Source organism: Balaenoptera physalus (assembly GCF_965194825.1).
Source record: "Balaenoptera physalus genome assembly, chromosome: 2".
Taxonomy (NCBI): domain Eukaryota; kingdom Metazoa; phylum Chordata; class Mammalia; order Artiodactyla; family Balaenopteridae; genus Balaenoptera; species Balaenoptera physalus.
This window is the reverse complement of record NC_138883.1, coordinates 88,040,502-88,062,486: the sequence shown is the minus strand read 5'-3', so window position 1 is coordinate 88,062,486 and position 21,985 is coordinate 88,040,502. Positions and strand designations below refer to the sequence as shown.

The 21,985-nt window shown below is 37.9% G+C and overlaps 1 protein-coding gene and 1 long non-coding RNA gene across 3 annotated transcripts in view; one reads left to right on the top strand and one right to left on the bottom strand.

The window, feature by feature from the left end:
• Positions 1-21,985, bottom strand: part of TRIM69 (tripartite motif containing 69) — a 60,819-nt gene that overhangs the window by 6,148 nt on the left and 32,686 nt on the right. Inside the window, exons 3-7 of one of the 2 annotated variants that reach the window (XM_082450105.1) lie at positions 11,543-12,019; positions 10,599-10,694; positions 8,047-8,280; positions 7,248-7,270; positions 7,041-7,165 (exon numbers count right to left, since the gene is read on the bottom strand). In XM_082450105.1, coding sequence (XP_082306231.1) covers positions 7,041-7,165; positions 7,248-7,270; positions 8,047-8,280; positions 10,599-10,694; positions 11,543-12,019 — 955 coding nt within the window. The remainder of the gene's footprint in view (positions 1-7,040; positions 7,166-7,247; positions 7,271-8,046; positions 8,281-10,598; positions 10,695-11,542; positions 12,020-21,985) is intronic. The other variant, XM_082450106.1, reaches the window with a different exon arrangement.
• Positions 12,039-21,985, top strand: part of LOC309655220 — a 31,895-nt gene continuing 21,948 nt past the window's right edge. The window contains exon 1 of the long non-coding RNA XR_014260662.1: positions 12,039-15,743. This is a non-coding gene — a long non-coding RNA (uncharacterized lncRNA). The remainder of the gene's footprint in view (positions 15,744-21,985) is intronic.

The following is a 21,985-nucleotide window of genomic DNA, read 5'->3' as shown; positions in this document are numbered from 1 at the left end:
AAACATAGGGAGAGGGGACTGTTTGCTCAGAGAGGTTTTCTCTGGCCATTCTATCTAAAATAGCATGTTCATCTGTCTATCACTGTTTGTACTCTTATCTTGCTTTATTTTCTCTCATGAATAATTATTTACTGAGTATACCATGCTTTGTTTTCTTCACAATAGTTATCACTATGTGAAATTATTTACTTGTTCATTGTCTCTTCCGTTGGAGTGTAGTCTCTAGAAGGGCAGGGACCATATCTGTTTTGTTTCCTCATATATCTTCAAAATTTTGAACTGTTCCTAGGTATTCAAGTAACTATTTGTTAAACAAATAAACAAACTTCAGTTAGAGTTCCATTTGAAACCTTGACACTAATTAATTTCACCATGCTTCGTATTCCTGTTATCCTTGGCATAAACGCCCAGAATGTAGACTCCTCTAATGATTTATTCTCTACTGTACTTTTATCCCCACCCTTCTGTTCTTTACCTCCTCTGCCTTCACCCATCCTTCCGCTGTTCCCACCCAACCCTTTCCACTCTGCCCTTTAGAACTACCTCCCTAATTATCTCTCCTGCATCCTCAGTTTACAGAATTTTCTCATCACCTCCTTAATTTAACATAAATCTGGCTGGTTCTTCCAAAAAACAAACTAACTAACTGAAAAACAGCTTCCAGAAGTTCATGAGGCTACTCATTTTCTAAATTCAGATGCCAGAGATCAGGTTGCCACCACTGCTACTTCCAGACCCATACTCTACCTCTCATCCTCATGTAAAAAAATCACTCTTCATTTGAGGCTCTTGTCATTCCATTTCATATTTCCCTCTATCTCTATTTGATGCTATTATGTACAAAGTTCCTGGTTATACCCCCTGCACTTTGGGTTAACCTTACTTCTCTACCCCAAATCCAGCCCATCATCTCAAGTGATTTTACTATCTTTTAGATATAGCTACTCTTCTATTCTTGCATGTCCTTGACTTTACTGCTGGTGACTTTTGACTCCATTACATCTAAGCTGTCCATATCAATGACTATATTCTGGATCTTGTAGTCATCAGGAACTATTCATTCTCTAAAATCTTCAATTCAGATATGCCATACTCTTTATTTTTTGAGCTTTCTCACCCTCATCTCTCCCTACAACCATTACTTGACTTCATTAACATCTCTAGTCCCCTATCTCTCTTTATTATCTCTCTTTGCTTCCTGGCTTAAAATCCTTCCCTAAACAGTTAGCAGTGATAGCTTTGTTGCCAATAGCCTCAACGCTTATATCCTCTTACACTATTTCTGCAGCATCTGCCATGCAACTCTCCAACCTTGGATTTATTCAACTATTCAAATTAACACCCCAATTCCTGACCATTGCAGGAGGAAAATCACAAAATTGTGCATACAGGTACCACTACAAATTCATTATTTCCACTCTATGCTTGGCCATCAGCACTGCCCAGAACTCTTATATTTCCCAAATCAAATCCTCTCCAATTCCTCACAACAGCAGTTTCAAACCTTCAACTCCCACCTCAAACCCCTATTCCACCACTTCCCTCCTCACTCCCAGGCAGAAGACTTCATCTCCTGTTTCACAGAGAAGCTACAGTACATCTTATAGGAATCCCTCAGTTCTTCCCACTCATACTGCAAACCCCACCCCACAGAATTGTTCACTTCTACCATCTTTATCTCCTCTCCAGTTTCAGAGGAAACTGTGGAAAGTCAATACCTCTCTCTGCTGTAGCTCTCACTCTTCCCTACTTCCACCAATTATTCCCTTTCTTATACTGTTGATTTCTGCCTTTCTACAGGCTGCTTCCCTTCAGCATGTTTTCCATTCATACATCTTCTCTTCTTAGAGAAACTTCTCAAATGAGTGATCTATTCACTTCATTACTGCCTCATTCCAAATTACTCCTGAACCCTACACAATAACTTCTACTCATTCCACTCTTTTGAAATTGGCCTTGCCAAAGTCACCAGATGTTGTTTAAAATATCTCTTTTCCAGTCATTTTCTAAATTGATCTTCGCATTTGGCGTGAATGACCATTCCCTTCTCTTTGACAGTCTCTTTGTTTTAGATTCCATGTGGACTTCATTTCCTGGTTTTTCTTTTATTTCTGTTGCCAGAATTCCTCAGTCTCTTCTGAGGCTTCATTGACCTTCATCTGTTGTTATTCTCTATAACATGCTCTCTCTCTTTGACTGTATGTTCTCAGTTTCCTTAGGAAATCTCATTTACATGAATAGCTTCAGCTACCCCGACTCTATATTGATTATTCCAGCCCTGGCCTCCCTCCTAAGCTCCAGTTAGAATAATTACCCATGTGAATATATTCACTTAGTTGTCCTGTAGGTCAACACAACATGGCCAAAACTGAACTCATCAGCACCCTCCAAAATCTGCATCTCCTGTATTTCCATCCTTGACATCACCTTTCTCTATCCCTTACCACCAGTTACTGTCCTGTATATTTCAGCTCCAGGAATTCTGCCTCCAGAATCTATTCTTTATTTTCCATTCCCATTCCCATGCCTCTGGCTTACATCTTAATAATTTTTCACCTAGAGGGTTTCTACAGACTCTAACTTGGTCTTCTAGCCTTTCCTGAGGAGCAGAAACTATGTCTTTTATTTCCATATCCTTGGAGCCCAACTTAATGCTTAGCATGTAGTAGGCCCTCTAGAAGAGTGTGTTGAATGAATGAGTGAACTTTGGTGATATTTTACTAATACACACAAAACTAAAGGAAATATATTAAAATATTTTAAGTTAAACAATTCCCTACACTGGAATACATGAATAGCCTTATTGTCCATGGTTGCTTTTTCACTGCAGTGGCATAGTTAAGTACTTTCAACAAAGACCAAACAGCCCACAAAGCCTAAAATATTTACTGTCTGACCCTTTACAGAAAAAATATCAGCCCCTATCCTAAAGCAACAGCCTCATTTATAAGGCAGGAAAGAAGAAAATAGGAATCTGCAGAATAAGCAAAGGCCTAGAAATAAGGAGTATAAAGTATATTTTACCAAGGTTTGACCATGGTGCATTATTATTAAAATAGCCATCTATTAAATAAATCCCATTTGATTTTCTTAAATGTAAAATTATACCAAAGAGAAAAAAATCAGTTTGTGCTTTAAATGATTGCTAAAAGTGAAATTTGATTTTACAGGCAAAGAATACAAGAAGAAAAACACTGTGATCCTGAGACAGCTAGAATTTGCAGGGTAGAGTAACACAGAGGAGGGAGCTGTACATAGACTTTCAAACATCTACAAAGGGATTCCCTCAAGGCTGTGGCTGAATATTGCCACATGTGTGCAGTGAAACTCATAAAGTCCAGAGAGAAAATCTCCAGAAAGCAGTAGGCCTAATAATTTCTAGAGCTCACACAAGACTGGGAATAGTTTTCAATCCTGTCAGCCAGAATGGAAAAATGTTATAGTATGTAGAACATCAGACAGAGTACTCAGAAGGTTAATACCTTAGAAAATTGGCAAAGTTAACCCTAGATTAAAGGCTGCTCTTGAACCACTCTAACAAAGCTTAAAGGCTCAGCAAAGCTTAGAGTGTCAAAAGGAACAAAGTTATTTCAAATAACTTCACTAAATGCCAAAGTTAAATCCATAGAGCTTAAAGGATTACAACAAAATTCAGCAAATAGCGGTGTAAAACTGATCATGTTTGGCAGCCAGAAGAGACAAATCTCCCATGCAGAATTCCAAATAATTTATGTAGATACTCCACCCTCAAGGAGGAGGGAGCATAACTACCCACTCCTTAAGTGTGGGCTGCACATAGTAACTTGCTTCCAAAGTATACAGTATGGAAAAGGGAGGGGGGAATAACTTTACAGTGGAGAAACTTAACAAACACTACCTCAGCTAGGTGATGAAAGCCAACATCAACAGTCGTAAATTATGTTGACAGTATGTATGCTTGATATGATGTGATGAAAATGGCACTTTAACTCTGTGGTCTTCCTCTCAATAACTCATAACGCTGGTCTTATCATGAGAAAATCATCAGACAAATTGCAATAATGTGGCATCCTACAAAATACATGACCAGTATTCCTCAAAACTGTCAAAGTCATCAAAAAACAAGGAAAGTCTGAGAAACTGTCACAGCCAAGAAGAGCTTAACGAAACATGACGACTAAATGTAATGTGGAACCTTAGATGTGATCCTGGAATAGAAAAATGACATTAGGTAAAAAAACAAGGAAATCTAAAGAAACTATTGACTTTAGTTAATAGTAATGTATTAGTATTGATTCATTAATTATAAATCATGTATCACACTAAATATAAGATAATAATAATATAAACTAGGAATGAGGTATACAAGAACTCTCTGTACTATCTTTTCAATTTTTCTGTAAATCTAAAGGTATTCTAAAAAAATTAAGTCAATTAAAAATTTTTAAAAATACCAGCCATGCAAAGCAGCAGGAAAATATGACCTACAGTCTCAAGAAAACTCAAGCAATAACAACATGTTAGAAATTACAATAGTGGTGGAATTAGCAGACAAAGACATTAAAACAGCTATTATATATATCTTCCATTTGCATGAGAATGTAGATGAAACAAGAACATGGTAAGGAGAGAAACTGAAGATATAAAAAGACCCAACTTTTTGAAGAAATGAAATGTATCTGAAATGAAAAACATCTTGTACAGGATTAACAGAAGATTAGACAGTGCAGATGAAAAGATGAGAGAACTTGAATAGCAATAGAAGCTATTCAGAATGAAGCACAGAAAGAAAAAAGGCTAAAAAATGCTGAACATCAATGACAAGTGAGACAATTTTAGGTGGTCTAACATATGTAAAATTAGAGTTCCAGAAGGAGAGAAGAAAAGGTGGATAGGTAAAAAAAACTCTTGAAGAAATAATAGCTGACATTTTCACAAACTTGGTGAAAACAATAAACCCATTGATCCAAGAAACTCAATGAACCACAAACTAAATAAATAAAAAGAAAACACACCAAGACCCAGCATAATCAAACTGGTGGAAACAAGTGACAAAAAAAGTAAATCTTACAAGGAGAAAAGAGATAGTACATACAGAGAAATGAATATAAAAATGATAATAGACATCTCATCAGAAACTATACAAGTGAGAAAACAATGGAGTGACTTTTTATATTAGTGAAAAGAAGTCCATTAACCCAGAATTCTATATGAGGGAATATATCTTTCAAAAAAATAAGGTAAAATAAAACTGTGGTGGTATCCAAACATTATCAAGAGAAAACCCAATATGTAGTGAAAGATGAAAAAAATGACATAAAAATGGAGATTGATATTAAGAGAAACAAAAAGAGTCTTCTAGATCAGCGTGGACAGTACTCCATATGGATGAACCAGAGGCCAAAGGGGGGGGGGAAAAAAAAGCTGAAGGCAAAGCGAAAGAAAGAAAAGGGGGAAAGCAAAGCAAAAGCAGTAAAGGCAGTGAAGGGTTTGGCCTGGTAGACTCTTAAAAACTTGAAAAATGTCACATGGGATAGATCTTTGATTAGAATGTATACATTAGTTTCAGCTTCCACCAAATGAAAACTTTATTTCCATATTTTAACTTGGCCTTTTTCAATTTAAACCCAGCATAACTTCTCAAATTTGTTTTGGGAACTTCAATAAAGTATCTTTTTTGATGGAGTTAAAAAAAAATCAAAAAGATCGACATTATCAAGTTTTAGCAAGGATTTGGAGAAACCGGGACTCTCATCCACTGGAGGTGGCAATTAAGATGGTACCACCACTTAAGAAAAAAATGTGATAGTTTCTTATAGTTAAGCATATACCTAACATACAACCTAGCAATCCCATCACTAGATATTTACCCTAAAGAAATTAAAACACAAAGATTTGTAAACAAATGTTCAGGCAAGTTTATTCATACTAGCCATAAACTAGAAACTACCCAAATGTCCATCAGTTGGTGAATGACTAAGCAAATTGTGATGTATCCATAAAATACAGTGATTGATACATGCAACAACATAGGTGAATCTCAAAAAGCATTTTGCTAAGTGAAAAAAGCCAAACAGAAAAGATTACATAATGTATGGTTCCACTTATATGAGATTTTAGAAAAGACAACTAAAGTGAAATAAAGTAGATCAGTGAGTGTCAGTGGCTGAGGCTAGAAGAAAAGGATTGACTGCAAAGGGGTATGCGGGAACTTGCTGGGATGACAGAAGTTTTCTATATCTTGATTTTGGAGATGTTTACATAAGTGTATACATTTGTCAAACTCATCAAGTTGTACTTTACAATTGGTGAATTTTATTCTGTGTTAATTATACCTCAGTACTGATTTTTTTCAATATCAGTTACCTGGAAAAATTAACAAGGATAGATTTGTGATTTTCATTAAATCAGTAACTACAAATAATAATGAGTCTATATGAAGTCCAGAAAAAACTTTATTTAGAGCTTTATTTCTGTAACGATTTTTATTTAGAACTTTATTTTATGTTCTTGAAATGTCATTTGTGTTCTTTTGTCCTGCTCAGTTTTTTGGTATCTGCAGGATGACAAAAACTTAGTGTTCTTATTAGGCACATCTATTGAAATAATTGGTTTTCTTTTGAAGCACTTAAGATCTCTAAACAGTCTCCTAAGATGAGATACTCCATGTTACGAACATCAAGCACAAGAGGAACTGTATTCATACACATGATGAGTATGTACAGTAACCTCCTCCTCCAGGGCAGAGATGCCTTAGGGACTTACATAACTGTTTTAGAAAAACATTAAAATATTGGTTGTCACATTTGATAGAACAATCCAACAAAATCATAGGCTGAGAAGTAATTCGGACATCAGACTCTGTTTACCAGTACAAAGTCATAAATTCTTAGATGATGGTAAGAGAAGAAATTCAGTCATACCAACTAGCCTTCTTTTGGCTAAACTTCACCCCTCCCTCTGTCCAGACGCTAACGTACTATTTAGGGCCACAGAAGACGTCCCACAGATGAAACATAAAGTGAGAGCCCCAGGAACAAATAACTACTATCCACTGATACCTGGAGAGAGAGTGGACTGCATTTCCCTCCACATCATATACTGGATGGGACCTCTGAACAGGCCTGGGTTCAGCTTTCTGGAGATAAGCTCTCTGGGTGTCAGCACCCTCATTCCTTGCTCCAAGCTGCAGGGGACATTAATCATTTATTCTTAGACATCCTCCAGGGACTGAAGGAAGGGTATTAATACCACACGGAAACAATTACCTATCCAAGAGAGGTGTGATGTCCTAGGAGAGGAAAGGAGAAATAGAAAGGTTAGATGCCTGTTCATCAGCTCCAGAAATTTCTTTGGTCATACAGGCCACCACCAGAATTTGATGGTCAAAACTGCGCTCCTATGCAGATGGTCCCCATCCCATTGCCACCAACTCCTCTCATCCTCCATATGCCTTTTCTGATCTTCATCCTTCATCTATCCCAGGATAAACTGGCTTACTTTGCTCTGATTTTCTAGAGTTCGCTTTTACAGGGAACAAGAAAGAAATTAAGGTTAAGCTGTTTTTACCTACACTGCCACATAGTCTCAGGAGAAAAACACAATAGGTATTCCAACCCCAAGGCCACTTTTCCTTACTCTGGCTAATAAAGCTTCTGAGCACTGAGGTAGTAACCAATGCCACTTTAGAGGTGAAGCCTGAGGAAGCAGAAATTGACCAACAGCTTTTCAAACAGGTCAATTTATGATTGCTGAGAGCCAGTAAAAGATACAACTTAGGTGGCAACATTCTTACTTTTGAGAAATAAAGCTTCAAATTTCTTTATGGAGAAATATTAAAACATGCTGGTTTTCATGGCATTTTATTATCTTCTTTTCTAAGAGTGTGGAAGTAAAGCTTAAAACTGAGTATAAGGTAAAAGCAGCCTCCTGCTTTTCTCCCAAGGAATCTTAAAAGCACTACAGCAGTTTTTTTACCCTCCTGGAGGGGAAAATCTGCTTCTACATCCTTTCCAACCCTCTTTCCCCCTCTATTGTACCCATAGTCATGTTGGTATGGAGTCTCACTTTGAGAAAGTCGAAGGAGTTCTGCTGTTCCATCCGTGCCTGGATGCTCACCAACATCTCCTTGGCTAGGAGGCACTGTTCTTGAATGTGGCTCAGATTCAGCTCCATCTCCTCATTCAAGGCTTTCCCCTCTTCTCGGAGCTCATTTAAAGCGTCCTTTTCTTTGCTGTGCAGGAACTGATGCAGCTTTAGAAACTCCAAGGAGATGTGTTGCTGCAGATGTAGCTTGTTTTCCTGGAAAACTCCATGATTATCGCAATGGTAATTACTGAGATTAACACTTGGGGATGGGGGCCCACACCACTAACACTCACACACTTGGGAAATACTATAACAGGAAAATGCATGCAAATGGCTATCAACATTCAACTGTACTAAAAGGAGCCCTTTGGGAGACTTACTCTGTCTCTCCCAGCTAGTTTAATAGTTCAGCACGAAATAGTCAAAAGTCATCCTAGGTTCCTATTGCAGTACTGAGGTGGGAACCAATGCCATATTAAATAAGACCATGGGGTTAATCAAACATTTTTAAATGAATGATAATTCCCTTTTATGCAGAAGTACAAACCAATATCTACCAAGTGATGCTGTTAGACTGGGTCCATATGAGGCTGGAAGAACTGTCCTTTTTTAAGAAATCAGAACTGGGGGAGATGCCATTCCTGCTGCCAGGACAATATAGAAGAAGCAAGAGATGGGCAATGTCTGAAGCACTGAAATTGATAACTGCTACACTGGCATCTCTTTTCTTAGGTGACCTCAACATCCTCATGGGTATGCCATCTGGCATCCTGGCTTCTCAGTTCCTCATCATCATTTCTAGTGATTTTTACCTTTATCTACTCGTTCTTTTAGTCACATTGAGGATTTTATCATCCCCAGCAATTGTACCATCTCTAAAATTGCTTTTTATGCTCACTTACTCAGGTACCCCTATTGCAACAATTATTGGGTCTCATTGAAACTTCCTGTTCATTGACCCCTTCATTTCCATTCATCAACTTTTCTCTCTTCATGTCCCCTATTATCCAGCTTACATTCTATGGTCAGTCATTATAATTGCACTCTTAAAATAGTCTTAACTCTCACTGTCCTCTAGGTCAGACTTTTCCATTTTTCCTTTTACCTATTTCACCACTATCTCTCAGTCTTATTTGTTGGTTCTGTCTCCTCTAACCAAGCTCTAAATATTAGATTATTTGATATTCTGCCCTGGGCTCTTTCCCCTTCTCATTCTACACTCTCTTTCTAGGTAATAGCCTCTTCTCTCACAACTTTAAATACAATCTATATGCTGACTTCTTATTTTCATCCTAGAGCAACTTCTGAGCTCCAGATTCCTATATCCAACTGTCTATTTGATATCATCACTCACCTCTCACATCTAATCAATCACCACATGCAGGTAATTTTTATTTCCAAAGCATATGCTGAAGCTATTTATTTCTTTTGATCTCTACTGCCTTTCTAGTCCAAGCCATCATCATTCTCTGGGATCACTGCCACAGCCCTCTGCTAACCATTATCCTTGTCATTGTCTTTCTCCAATCCATACTCCACACAGCCACCAGACTGATGCTTTCAAAATGAGATGAAGCCATGTCCTATTTAAACCCTTTAATGACTTCTCATTATTCACAGGATGAAGTTCAAAATTCCTAACATTATCTACAAGGGCCTACATGATTGGCCCCATATCTGCCTTTTAAGTCTCATCTTGCTTACCCGGATCCAGCTTAATTGGCCTTCTCTCTGTTTAACACAGCAACTAACTTCCTGTCTCAGAAATTTTCCGTATGCTCTTTACTCTTCACAGAACATTTTCCAGGCAATTTCCTTCATATTCACCTCACCCAGTTCACTTGACTAAGGATAACACTTATCCTTTCAATTCTCAATTTTTAATAAGTGGCTTCTTCAAAGAACACCCAGTCTAGATTAGGTTCTCCATTTATATGCTCTAATATACCCTATATTTTCATTTATAGTAGTTACCACAGTTGTTGTTTTATTGTTATTGGTGGGATTGTTTAATTAACATCTATCTCCCACCATGGTAGGAATATAGTGTCTAGTATAATACCTGACCCACTCAATAAATATTTGTTGAATGAATGAATGTTGACTGTAATAGCTGAACTAGGATCTCTTACAACAAGAACAAGATCCTCTTGAGACATCATTTCCATCTATCCTTCTTCTTTCCCTCATTGTACATAGTTCTTCTTCCAGATGCCAAATGCCAGAGAAGACACCCCTCTATAGAATAATTAATGAAGAAACAGAACTCCCAGTTTATTCCCCCAACCTAGGAACTGATTTGCCAAGTCTCTTAACCATTAAGCTCCTGTGAAGTTGAAAGTATAAGCAATAGTTTTATTTAGTTTTAGGGAAGCTAGGAAAGATCAAATCAGATGAGAAAAGCCAGCAATCGGAGAGACCTTGGTTCAAAGGTGCCTGGTATGTAAAGGTACCTTTCCACCCACATAGCTGAAGTTACAAGGAGGGTATATTCCGGTTGTATCTCATAACCCCTCTACCCTGCTCCTCACCTTGTGAGTAGCAATAGCATCTTTCTGCCTGTTCCTCAGGGACTGAAGTTCCTTCAGGGTTGCCTCCAGTTGACCCTGATGGATGGTAAGCTCCTCCTGGGAATACCATATAGAATTAACCCATGGTAATTGAGAGATAAAGGGCCATAAGGGACATCTCCCCCAAAGCCCCAGGGTGTCAGGGGAAAAAAAAGCAAGCTCTTGCTACAAAAGTCTCCTTTACCCTGTATCGTAATTTCTGTCTCTTCCAAAAATTGTGAAGAAAATTACAAGCAGCAGAAAAACTTAGTTTTATCCTCTTATTAGCTAACTTCAGGGGTTTGAAGAAGATAAGAGAGCTCTATATATTTTCTACTCTAGTTACACTGTTCTCACTATCTATACTTTTACTTGCATTGTTCTCACTTAAAACACTCATTTCTTCCTTCTGCCCATCCAAATTCAAATAATTTTCCAGTTCAAACTTTCTTTCACCATGCCTCTCCTGACTATTTCAGTTTTCTCTAATCTACTCTGAAATTCTAAACATTTGTGAATTACAAATGTGACAAAAATTTAGCTCACAACAGTAGACTATCTTATATTGCTTTGGTGGTTTTATTCATTTTAAACTTGACTAAATTTCAAGACTTTTATAACAAAAGCAGTATCTTATATGTCCATATTCTGTACAGTGTCTAGTAGAATGCTGTCGTGGCAGGGTTTGGGTTAAATATTTGATTGACTGAGGGAGTAGACCAGAGCTCCTTCACTGCTTTCCTATAATTGGCAACTATAGAAAAAGAACTTTGCAAGATATGTTGTATTTTCTGAGCACTCTGAGCTTTCTAGTAATCATCTGAATAAAGGGGTGGTATTGAAAGAGAGAAGAAGTCCAACAAAAGATTTTTACCAGCCTTACTAAGGAATTGCTCAAGATTGCTCAAGACCCAGGGCTCACCCACCGTGAAGAAACGGACAGCATCAGAGATCTGCAGGAATTCTTTAGACTGCCCCACAGACAATCGAGCATCTTTGCATTGAAAGCATATCAGTTTCCCGTCTGGCTTACTGAATAGTTTCAGGTTCTCTCCATGCTCTGGGCACTGTGGATGGCCCTTGAGTAGGGGTAGCTTCTTAATCTTCTCTACCAGCTTCTCCAGTACAAGGTTAAATGTACAGTTGCTGTATTGACATAGCATCTTACACTCAGGACAGAATGTTTCTTTTGCTTGCTGCTTCCAAAAGTTTTGGATACAAGACTGACAGAAGTTGTGGCCACAGCTTAGCATCAGTGGATCACGAAACCAATCATTACACAGTGGGCAGTGTAACTCCATAGTAATATCTTGTATCTGCGCTTTAGAAGGTATCTGAGTGATGAAATCATTCACTTCAACGTAGTTGTCTGGGTCAATGTTGACGGAGGGGTTGGAAGATACCTTTGGAAAAGAACAGCTAAAATGAGTTTTTCTTTCTTATTGCCCATTTCAGCATTCCAGGATAGTGGGCTCTATTCCTAAAGGAGCTGAGAATTGGTGCAGTCAGAGTAAAAGCACCATAATCTCTTCTTTGAAAGTGATCAATAAATTCATTGTTATCTAACATCATAGTTTATTACTACTCCCAACATTATTAAACTTTAATAGAGAACCAAGGCAGAAGAACAAAGAGTACTCAATCAAAGAAATGTATTTCATTGTACATCACTTCTTCCACCCACTTTCTCTATGTTTCAGTTGAAAGTTTTACTTCCAACTTCTGTTCTACTAGTTATTACCTTTTTGGGTTTTTTTGTTTTCTGGAAGTCATATGCAAAGAACTGGAAGATCAGTCAAGATTCCTCAGTCAATGGCATAATATCACCGACCATAATATCATCCAGGCCCTCCACCCATCCTTTTTAAAAAACACATTACAGAAATAATATTTATACAGAAAAATGCACAATCATAAGTGTACAGCTCAATAACTTTTTACAAAATGAACACATCTGTGTAATCATCACCCCAATCAAGAAACATTTTCAGCATCCCAGAAGCTCCCCATATGCCTGCTTCAAGTCACTATCCCTCATCAAGGTTGACCCCCATCCTGACTTCCAACACTATACATTAGTTTTGCCTGTTTTTGAATTTTATATAAATGCAGCCATGCAATATATACTCTTGTTGTTGGCTTCTTTGGTCAACATTATATTTATGAAATTTATTCATATTGTTCTATATAGTTGTGGTCCATTCATCCTCGTTGCTGTATAGTATCCATTGTGTAAATATACCATAATTTATTTCTCCATTCTACTGTTGATAGACTTTTAGGTAATTACCAGTGTGGAGCTATTATAAATAGTGTTGCTAAGAACATTCCTGCTCATGTTCTTTGGTGAAAAAATGTTATATACAGACATACCTTGGAGATGTTGCAGGTTGGGTTCCATACCACCACAATAAAGTGAATATCACAGTAAAGTGAGTAACACAAAATTTTTGGTTTTCCAGTGCATATAAAAGTTATTACTGTAGTCTATTACATGTGCAATAACATGGTGTCTAAAAAATGCACATACCTTAGTTAAAAAATACTTTATTGCTAAAATATGCTAACCATCATCTGAGCCTTCAGCGAGTGGTAATCTTTTTGCTAGTGGAGAGTCTTGCCTTGATGTTGACAGCTGATCAGGCTGGTGGTTGCTGAAGGCTGGGGTGGCTATGGCAGTTTCTTAGAATAAGACAACAATGAAGTTTTCTGCATCGATTGACTCTTCCTTTCATGAATGATTTCTCTTTAGAATGCAATGCTGTTTGATAGCATTTTACCCACAGTAGAACTTCTTTCAAAATTGGAGTCAGTCCTCTCAAACCTTGCCAATGCTTTATCAACTAATTTTATGTAATATTCTAAATCCTTTGTTGTCATATCAACACTCTTTACAGCATCTTCACCAGGAGTAGATTTTATCTCAAGAAACCACTTTTTTCCTCATCCATAATAAGCAACTCTTCATCTATTAAAGTTTCATCATGAGATTGCAGCAATTCAGTCACATCTTTAGGCTCCACTTCTGATTCTAGTTCTCTTGCTGTTTCCACCACATCTGCAGGTACTTCCTCCACTGAAGTTTTGAACCCCTCAAAGTCATCCATGCAGGTTGGAATCAACTTCTTCCAAACTCCTGTGTATGTTGATATTTTGACCTCTTCCCGCGAATCATGAATGTTCTTAATGGTATCTAGAATGGTGAATCCTTTCCAGAAGGCTTTCAATCTACTTTGCCCAGATCCATCAGAGGAATCACTATCTAAGGCAGCTATAGCCTTACAAAATGTATTTCTTAAATGGTAAGACTTGAAAGTTGAAATTACTCCTTGATCCATGGGCTGCAGAATGGATGTCATGTTAGCAGGCATGAAAACAGCATGAATCTCATTGTACATCTCGATCAGAGTTCTTGAGTGATCAGATGAATTGTCAATGATATTTTGAAAGGAATCTTTTTCTGAGCAGTAGGTCTCAACAGTGGACTTAAAATAGTCAGTAAACCATGTTGTCAACAGATGTGTTGTCATATAGGCTTTGTTTATAGAACACAGGCATAGTAGATTTAATGTAAATCTTAAGGGCCCTAGGATTTTCAGAATGGTAAATGAGCATTGGCTTCAACTTAAAGTTATCAGTTGCATTAGCCCTTAACAAGAGAGTCAGCCTGGCCTTTGAAGCTTAGAAGCCAGCCATTGACTACTCCTCTCTAGCTATGAAAGTTCTAGATGGCATCTTCTTCCAATATAAGGCTGTTTTATCTACATTGAGAATCTGTTGTTTAGTGTAGTCACCTTCACCACTGATCTTAGCTAGATCTTGTGGATAACTTGCTGCATCTTCTACATCAGCACTTGCTACTTCACCTTGAATTTTATGTTATGGAGATGGTTCCTTAAACCTCATGAATCAACTTCGGCTAGATTCAAACTTTTCTTCTGCAGCTTCCTCACCTCTGTAAGCCTTCATAGGAAGAGAATTAGGGCCTTGCTCTAGATTAGGCTTTGACTTAAGGGAACGTTGTAGCTGGTTTGATCTTCTATCCAGAGCACTAGAGCTTTCTCCATTATCAGCAATAAGGCTGTTTCACTTTCTTACTATTCACATGCTTATTGGAGTAGCACTTTTAACTTCCTTCAAGAACATATTCTTTGCATTCACAACTTGGCTAACTGGCACAAGAGGCCTAGCTTTTGGCCTATCTTGGCTTTTGACATGCCTTCCTCACCAAGCTTAATCATTTCTAGCTTTTGATTTGAGGTGAGAGACATGTGACTCTTCCTTTCACTTGAACACTTAGAGGTCATTGTAGGGTTATTAGTCAGCCAAATGTCAATATTGTTATGTCTCAGGGAATAGGGAGGCCCAGGGAAAGGGAGAGAGACAAAGGAATGACCCATCTGTGTAGCAATCAGAACACAAACAACCTTTATCGATTAAGTTCCCTGTTTTATGTGAGTGTGATCTGTGGGGCCTCAGAACAATTACAATAGTAACATCAAAGATCCCTAATCACAGATAACATATTATCTGTGATAATAAATAGAATAATAATATATAATTATATATTTAATTATATAATAATAAATATAATAATATGTAATATCTCATATAATTAATATAATAACTTGAAAGTTTGAAATATTACAAGAATTATCAAAATGTGACACAGAGACACAAAGTGAGCAAATGCTTTTGGAAAAATGGCACTGATAGACTTGCAGAGCACAGGGTTGACACAGACCTTCAATCTGTAAAAAATGCTCAATGCTATTAATAACATTCTTGTTTGTGTCTCTTTGTGAACATGTGTAAGCATTTCTCAAGGATCTGTACCTAGAAATAGCATTGCTAGATCATGGGATATGTAACTCTTTAACTTTACTAGATAATACCAAACGGTTTGCCAAAATAAATGTAGCAATTTACACTGTACTAGCAGAGGATGAAAATTTTGGTTGTTCCATATCCTCACTAACACATATTATTGTCAAATTTTCTATTTTTTGCCAAACCAGCAGGTGTGTAATGGTACCTCAGTATAACTTTAATTTGCATTTTTGTGATTACTAATGCAGTTGAACGTTTTTTCACCTATTTGTGGATCCTCTTTTGTTAAGAGAAGAAGTGTCCATTTAAGTCTTTTTTTTTTTTTTTTTTTTTATTTAACATCTTTATTGAAGTATAATTGCCTTACAATGGTGTGTTAGCTTCTGCTTTATAACAAAGTGAATCAGTTATACATATACAATATGTTCCCATTTCTCTTCCCTCTTGCATCTCCCTCCCTCCCACCCTCCCCATCCCATCCCTCTAGATGGTCACAAAGCACCGAGCTGATCTCCCTGTGCTATGCGGCTGCTTCCCACTAGTTATCTATTTTACATTTGGTGGTGTATATATGTCCATGACACTCTCTTACCCTGTCACATCTCACCCCACCCCCTCCCCATATCCTCAAGTCCATTCTCTAGTAGGTCTGTGTCTTTATTCCCGTCTTGCCACTAGGTTCTTCATGGCCTCTTTTTTTTTTTTTTTTTTTTTTTTTTCCCCTTAGATTCCGTATATATGTGTTAGCATACTGTATTTGTTTTTCTCTTTCTGACTTACTTCACTCTGTATGACAGACTCTAACTCCATCCACCTCATTACAAATACCTCCATTTCATTTCTTTTTATGGCTGAGTAATATTCCATTGTATATATGTGCCACATCTTCTTTATCCATTCATCTGTCGATGGACATTTAGATTGCTTCCATGTCCTGGCTATTGTAAATAGAGCTGCAATGAACATTTTGGTACATGACTCTTTTTGACCTATGGTTTTCTCAGGGTATATGCCCAGTAGTGGGATTGCTGGGTCGTATGGTAGTTCTATTTGTAGTTTTTTAAGGAACCTCCATACTGTTCTCCATAGTGGCTGTATCAATTTACATTCCCACCAACAGTGCAAGAGTGTTCCCTTTCCTCCACACCCTCTCCAGCATTTATTGTTTCTAGATTTTTTGATGATGGCCATTCTGACCGGTGTGAGATGATATCTCATTGTAGTTTTGATTTGCATTTCTCTAATGATTAATGATGTTGAGCATTCTTTCATGTGTCTGTAGGCCATCTGTATATCTTCTTTGGAGAAATGTCTATTTAGGTCTTCGGCCCATTTTTGGATTGGGTTATTCGTTTTTTTGTTATTGAGCTGCATGAGCTGCTTGTAAATCTTGGAGATTAATCCTTTGTCAGTTGCTTCATTTGCAAATATTTTCTCCCATTCTGATGGTTGTCTTTTGGTCTTGTTTATGGTTTCCTTTGCTGTGCAAAAGCTTTTAAGTTTCATTAGGTCCCATTTGTTTATTTGTGTTCTTATTTCCATTTCTCTGGGAGCTGGGTCAAAAAGAATCTTGCTGTGATGTATGTCATAGAGTGTTCTGCCTATGTTTTCCTCTAAGAGTTTGATAGTGTCTGCCCTTACACTTAGGTCTTTAATCCATTTTGAGTTTATTTTTGTGCATGGTGTCAGGGAGTGTTCTATTTTCATACTTTTACATGTACCTGTCCAATTTTCCCAGCACCACTTATTGAAGAGGCTGTCTTTTCTCCACTGTATATGCTTGCCTCCTTTATCAAAAATAAGGTGCCCATATGTGTGTGGGTTTATCTCTGGGCTTTCTATCCTGTTCCATTGATCTATATTTCTGTTTTTGTGCCAGTACCAAACTGTCTTGATTACTGAAGCTTTGTAATATAGTCTGAAGTCAGGGAGCCTGATTCCCCCAGCTCCATTTTTCGTTCTCAAGATTGCTTTGGCTATTCGGGGTCTTTTGTGTTTCCATACAAATTGTGAAATTTTTTGTTCTAATTCTGTGAAAAATGCCAGTGGTAGTTTGATAGGGATTGCATTGAATCTGTAGATTGCTTTGGGTAGTAGAGTCATTTTCACAATGTTGATTCTTCCAATCCAGGAACATGGTATATCTCTCCATCTATTTGTATCATCTTTAATTTCTTTCATCAGTGTCTTATAATTTTCTGCATACAGGTCTTTTGTCTCCTTAGGTAGGTTTATTCCTAGATATTTTATTCTTTTTGTTGCAATGGTAAATGGGAGTGTTTTCTTAATTTCACTTTCAGATTTTTCGTCATTAGTGTATAGAAATGCAAGAGATTTCTGTGCATTAATTTTGTATCCTGCTACTTTACCAAATTCATTGATTAGCTCTAGGAGTTTTCTGGTAGCATCTTTAGGATTCTCTATGTATAGTATCATGTCATCTGCAAATAGTGACAGCTTTACTTCTTCTTTTCCGATTTGGATTCCTTTTATTTCTTTGTCTTCTCTGATTGCTGTGGCTAACACTTCCAAAACTATGTTGAATAATAGTGGTGAGAGTGGGCAACCTTGTCTTGTTCCTGATCTTAGTGGAAATGGTTTCAGTTTTTCACCATTGAGGACAATGTTGGCTGTGGGTTTGTCATATATGGCCTTTATTATGTTGAGGAAAGTTCCCTCTATGCCTACTTTCTGCAGGGCTTTTATCATAAATGGGTGTTGAATTTTGTCGAAAGCTTTCTCTGCATCTATTGAGATGATCATATGGTTTTTCTCCTTCAGTTTGTTAATATGATGTATCACATTGATTGATTTGCGTATATTGAAGAATCCTTGCATTCCTGGGATAAACCCCACTTGATCATGGTGTATGATCCTTTTAATGTGCTGTTGGATTCTGTTTGCTAGTATTTTGTTGAGGATTTTTGCATCTATGTTCATCAGTGATATTGGCCTGTAGTTTTCTTTCTTTGTGACATCTTTGTCTGGTTTTGGTATCAGGGTGATGGTGGCCTCGTAGAATGAGTTTGGAAGTGTTCCTCCCTCTGCAATATTTTGGAAGAGTTTGAGAAGGATAGGTGTTAGCTCTTCTCTAAATGTTTGATAGAATTCACCTGTGAAGCCATCTGGTCCTGGGCTTTTGTTTGTTGGAAGGTTTTTAATCACAGTTTCAATTTCAGTGCTTGTGATTGGTCTGTTCATATTTTCTATTTCTTCCTGGTTCAGTCTCGGCAGTTTGTGCCTTTCTAAGAATCTGTCCATTTCTTCCAGGTTGTCCATTTTATTGGCATAGAGTTGCTTGTAGTAATCTCTCATGATCTTTTGTATTTCTGCAGTGTCAGTGGTTACTTCTCCTTTTTCATTTCTAATTCTATTGATCTGAGTCTTCTCCCTTTTTCTCTTGATGAGTCTGGCTAATGGTTTATCAATTTTGTTTATCTTCTCAAAGAACCAGCTTTTAGTTTCATTGATTTTTGCTATTGTTTCCTTCATTTCTTTTTCATTTATTTCTGACCTGATCTTTATAATTTCTTTCCTTCTGCTGGCTTTGGGGTTTTTTTGTTCTTCTTTCTCTAATTGCTTTAGGTGCAAGGTTAGGTTGTTTATTCGAGATGTTTCCTGTTTCTTGAGGTAGGCTTGTATTGCTATAAACTTCCCTCTTAGCACTGCTTTTGCTGCGTCCCATAGGTTTTGGGTCGTCGTATCTCCATTGTCATTTGTTTCTAGGTATTTTTTGATTTCCCCTTTGATTTCTTCAGTGATCACTTCGTTATTAAGTAATGTATTGTGTAGCCTCCATGTGTTTGTATTTTTTACAGGTCTTTTCCTGTAATTGATATCTAGTCTCATAGCGTTGTGGTCGGAAAAGATACTTGATACGATTTCAATTTTCTTAAATTTACCAAGGCTTGATTTGTGACCCAAGATATGATCTATCCTGGAGAATGTTCCATGAGCACTTGAGAAAAATGTGTATTCTGTTGTTTTTGGATGGAATGTCCTATAAATATCAATTAAGTCTATCTTGTTTAATGTATCATTTAAAGCTTGTGTTTCCTTATTTATTTTCATTTTGGATGATCTGTCCATTGGTGAGAGTGGGGTGTTAAAGTCCCCTACTATGATTGTGTTGCTGTCGATTTCCCCTTTTATGGCTGTTAGTATTTGCCTTATGTATTGAGGTGCTCCTATGTTGGGTGCATAAATATTTACAATTGTTATACCTTCCTCTTGTATCGATCCCTTGATCATTATATAGTGTCCTTCTTTGTCTCTTGTAATAGTCTTTATTTTAAAGTCTATTTTGTCTGATATGAGAATTGCTACTCCAGCTTTCTTTTGATTTCCATTTGCATGGAATATCTTTTTCCATCCCCTCACTTTCAGTCTATATGTGTCTCTAGGTCTGAAGTGGGTCTCTTGTAGACAGCATATATATGGGTCTTGTTTTTGTATCCATTCAGCCAGCCTGTGTCTTTTGGTGGGAGCATTTAATCCATTTACATTCAAGGTAATTATCGATATGTATGTTCCTATTCCCATTTTCTTAAATGTTTTGGGTTTGTTATTGTAGATGTTTTCCTTCTCTTGTGTTTCTTGCCTAGAGAAGTTCCTTTAGCATTTGTTGTAAAGCTGGTTTGGTGGTGCTGAACTCTCTCAGCTTTTGCTTGTCTGTAAAGGTTTTAATTTCTCCATCGAATCTGAATGAGATCCTTGCTGGGTAGTGTAATCTTGGTTGCAGGTTTTTCTCCTTCATCACTTTAAGTATATCCTGCCACTCCCTTCTGGCTTGCAGAGTTTCTGCTGAAAGATCAGATGTTAACCTTATGGGGATTCCCTTGTGTGTTATTTGTTTTTTTTCCCTTGCTGCCTTTAATATGTTTTCCTTATATTTAATTTTTGATAGTTTGATTAATATGTGTCTTGGTGTGTTTCTCCTTGGGTTTATCCTGTATGGGACTCTCTGTGCTTCCAGGACTTGATTAACTATTTCCTTTCCCATATTAGGGAAGTTTTCAACTATAATCTCTTCAAATATCTTCTCAGTCCCTTTCTTTTTCTCTTCTTCTTCTGGGACCCCTATAATTCGAATGTTGGCGCGTTTAATGTTGTCCCAGAGGTCTCTGAGACTGTCCTCAGTTCTTTTCATTCTTTTTTCTTTATCCTGCTCTGCAGTAGTTATTTCCACCATTTTATCTTCCAGGTCACTTATCCTTTCTTCTGCCTCAGTTATTCTGCTATTGATCCCATCTAGAGTATTTTTAATTTCATTTATTGTGGTTTTCATCATTGCTTGGTTCCTCTTTAGTTCTTCTACGTCCTTGTTAAATGTTTCTTGCATTTTGTCTATTCTATTTCCAAGATTTTGGATCATCCTTACTATCATTATTCTGAATTCTTTTTCAGGTAGACTACCTATTTCCTCTTCATTTGTTAAGTCTGGTATGTTCTGACCCTGCTCCTTCATCTGCTGTGTGTTTTTCTGTCGTCTCATTTTGCTTATCTTACTGTGTTTGGGGTCTCCTTTTCACAGGCTGCAGGTTCGTAGTTCCTGTTGTTTTTGGTATCTGTCCCCAGTGGCTAAGGTTGGTTCAGTGGGTTGTGTAGGCTTCCTGGTGGAGGGAACTAGTGCCTGAGCTCTGGTGGATGAGGTTGGCTCTTGTCTTTCTGGTGGGCACGTCCACGTCTGGTGGTGTATTTTGGGGTGTCTGTGGCCTTATTATGATTTTAGGCAGCCTCTCTGCTAATGGATGGGGCTGTGTTCCTGTCTTGCTAGTTGTTTGGCATATGGTGTCCAGCACTGTAGCTTGTTGGTCGTTGAGTGAAGCTGGGTCTTGATGTTGAGATGGAGATCTCTGAGAGATTTTTGCCGTTTGGTATTACGTGAAGCTGGGAGGTCTCTTGTGGACCAGTGTCCTGAAGTTGGCTCTCCCACTTCAGAGGCACGGCCCTGATGCCTGGCTGGAGTACCAAGAGCCTTTCGTCCACACGGCTCAGAGTAAAAGGGAGAAAAAATAGAAAGAAAGAAAGAAAGAAAGAAAGAGGCTATAATATAGTGAAGTAAAATAAAGCTATTGTAAAGCAAAGCTATACAGACAAAATCGCACCCAGAAGCATATACATATACACTCACAAATAAAGGAAAAGGGGAAAAATTAATATATCCTGCTCCCAAAGTCCACCTCCTGAATTTGGGATGATTCGTTGTCTATTCAGGTATTCACCAGATGCAGGCACATCAAGTTGTTTGTGGAGTTTTAATCCGCTGCTTCTAAGGTTGCTGGGAGAGATTTCCCCTTATCTTCCCTGTTCGCACAGTTCCTGGGGTTCAGCTTTGGATTTGGACCCGCCTCTGCGTGTAGGTCGCCTGAGGGCGTCTATTCCCCGCACAGACAGGACGGGGTTAAAGGAGCAGCTGCTTCGGGGGCTCTGTCTCCCTCAGGCCGCGGGGAGGGAGGTGTACAGAGGAGGCGGGGTGAGCCTGCGGCGGCCGAGGCCGGCGTGACGTTGCACCAGCCTGAGGCGGGCAGTGCGTTCTC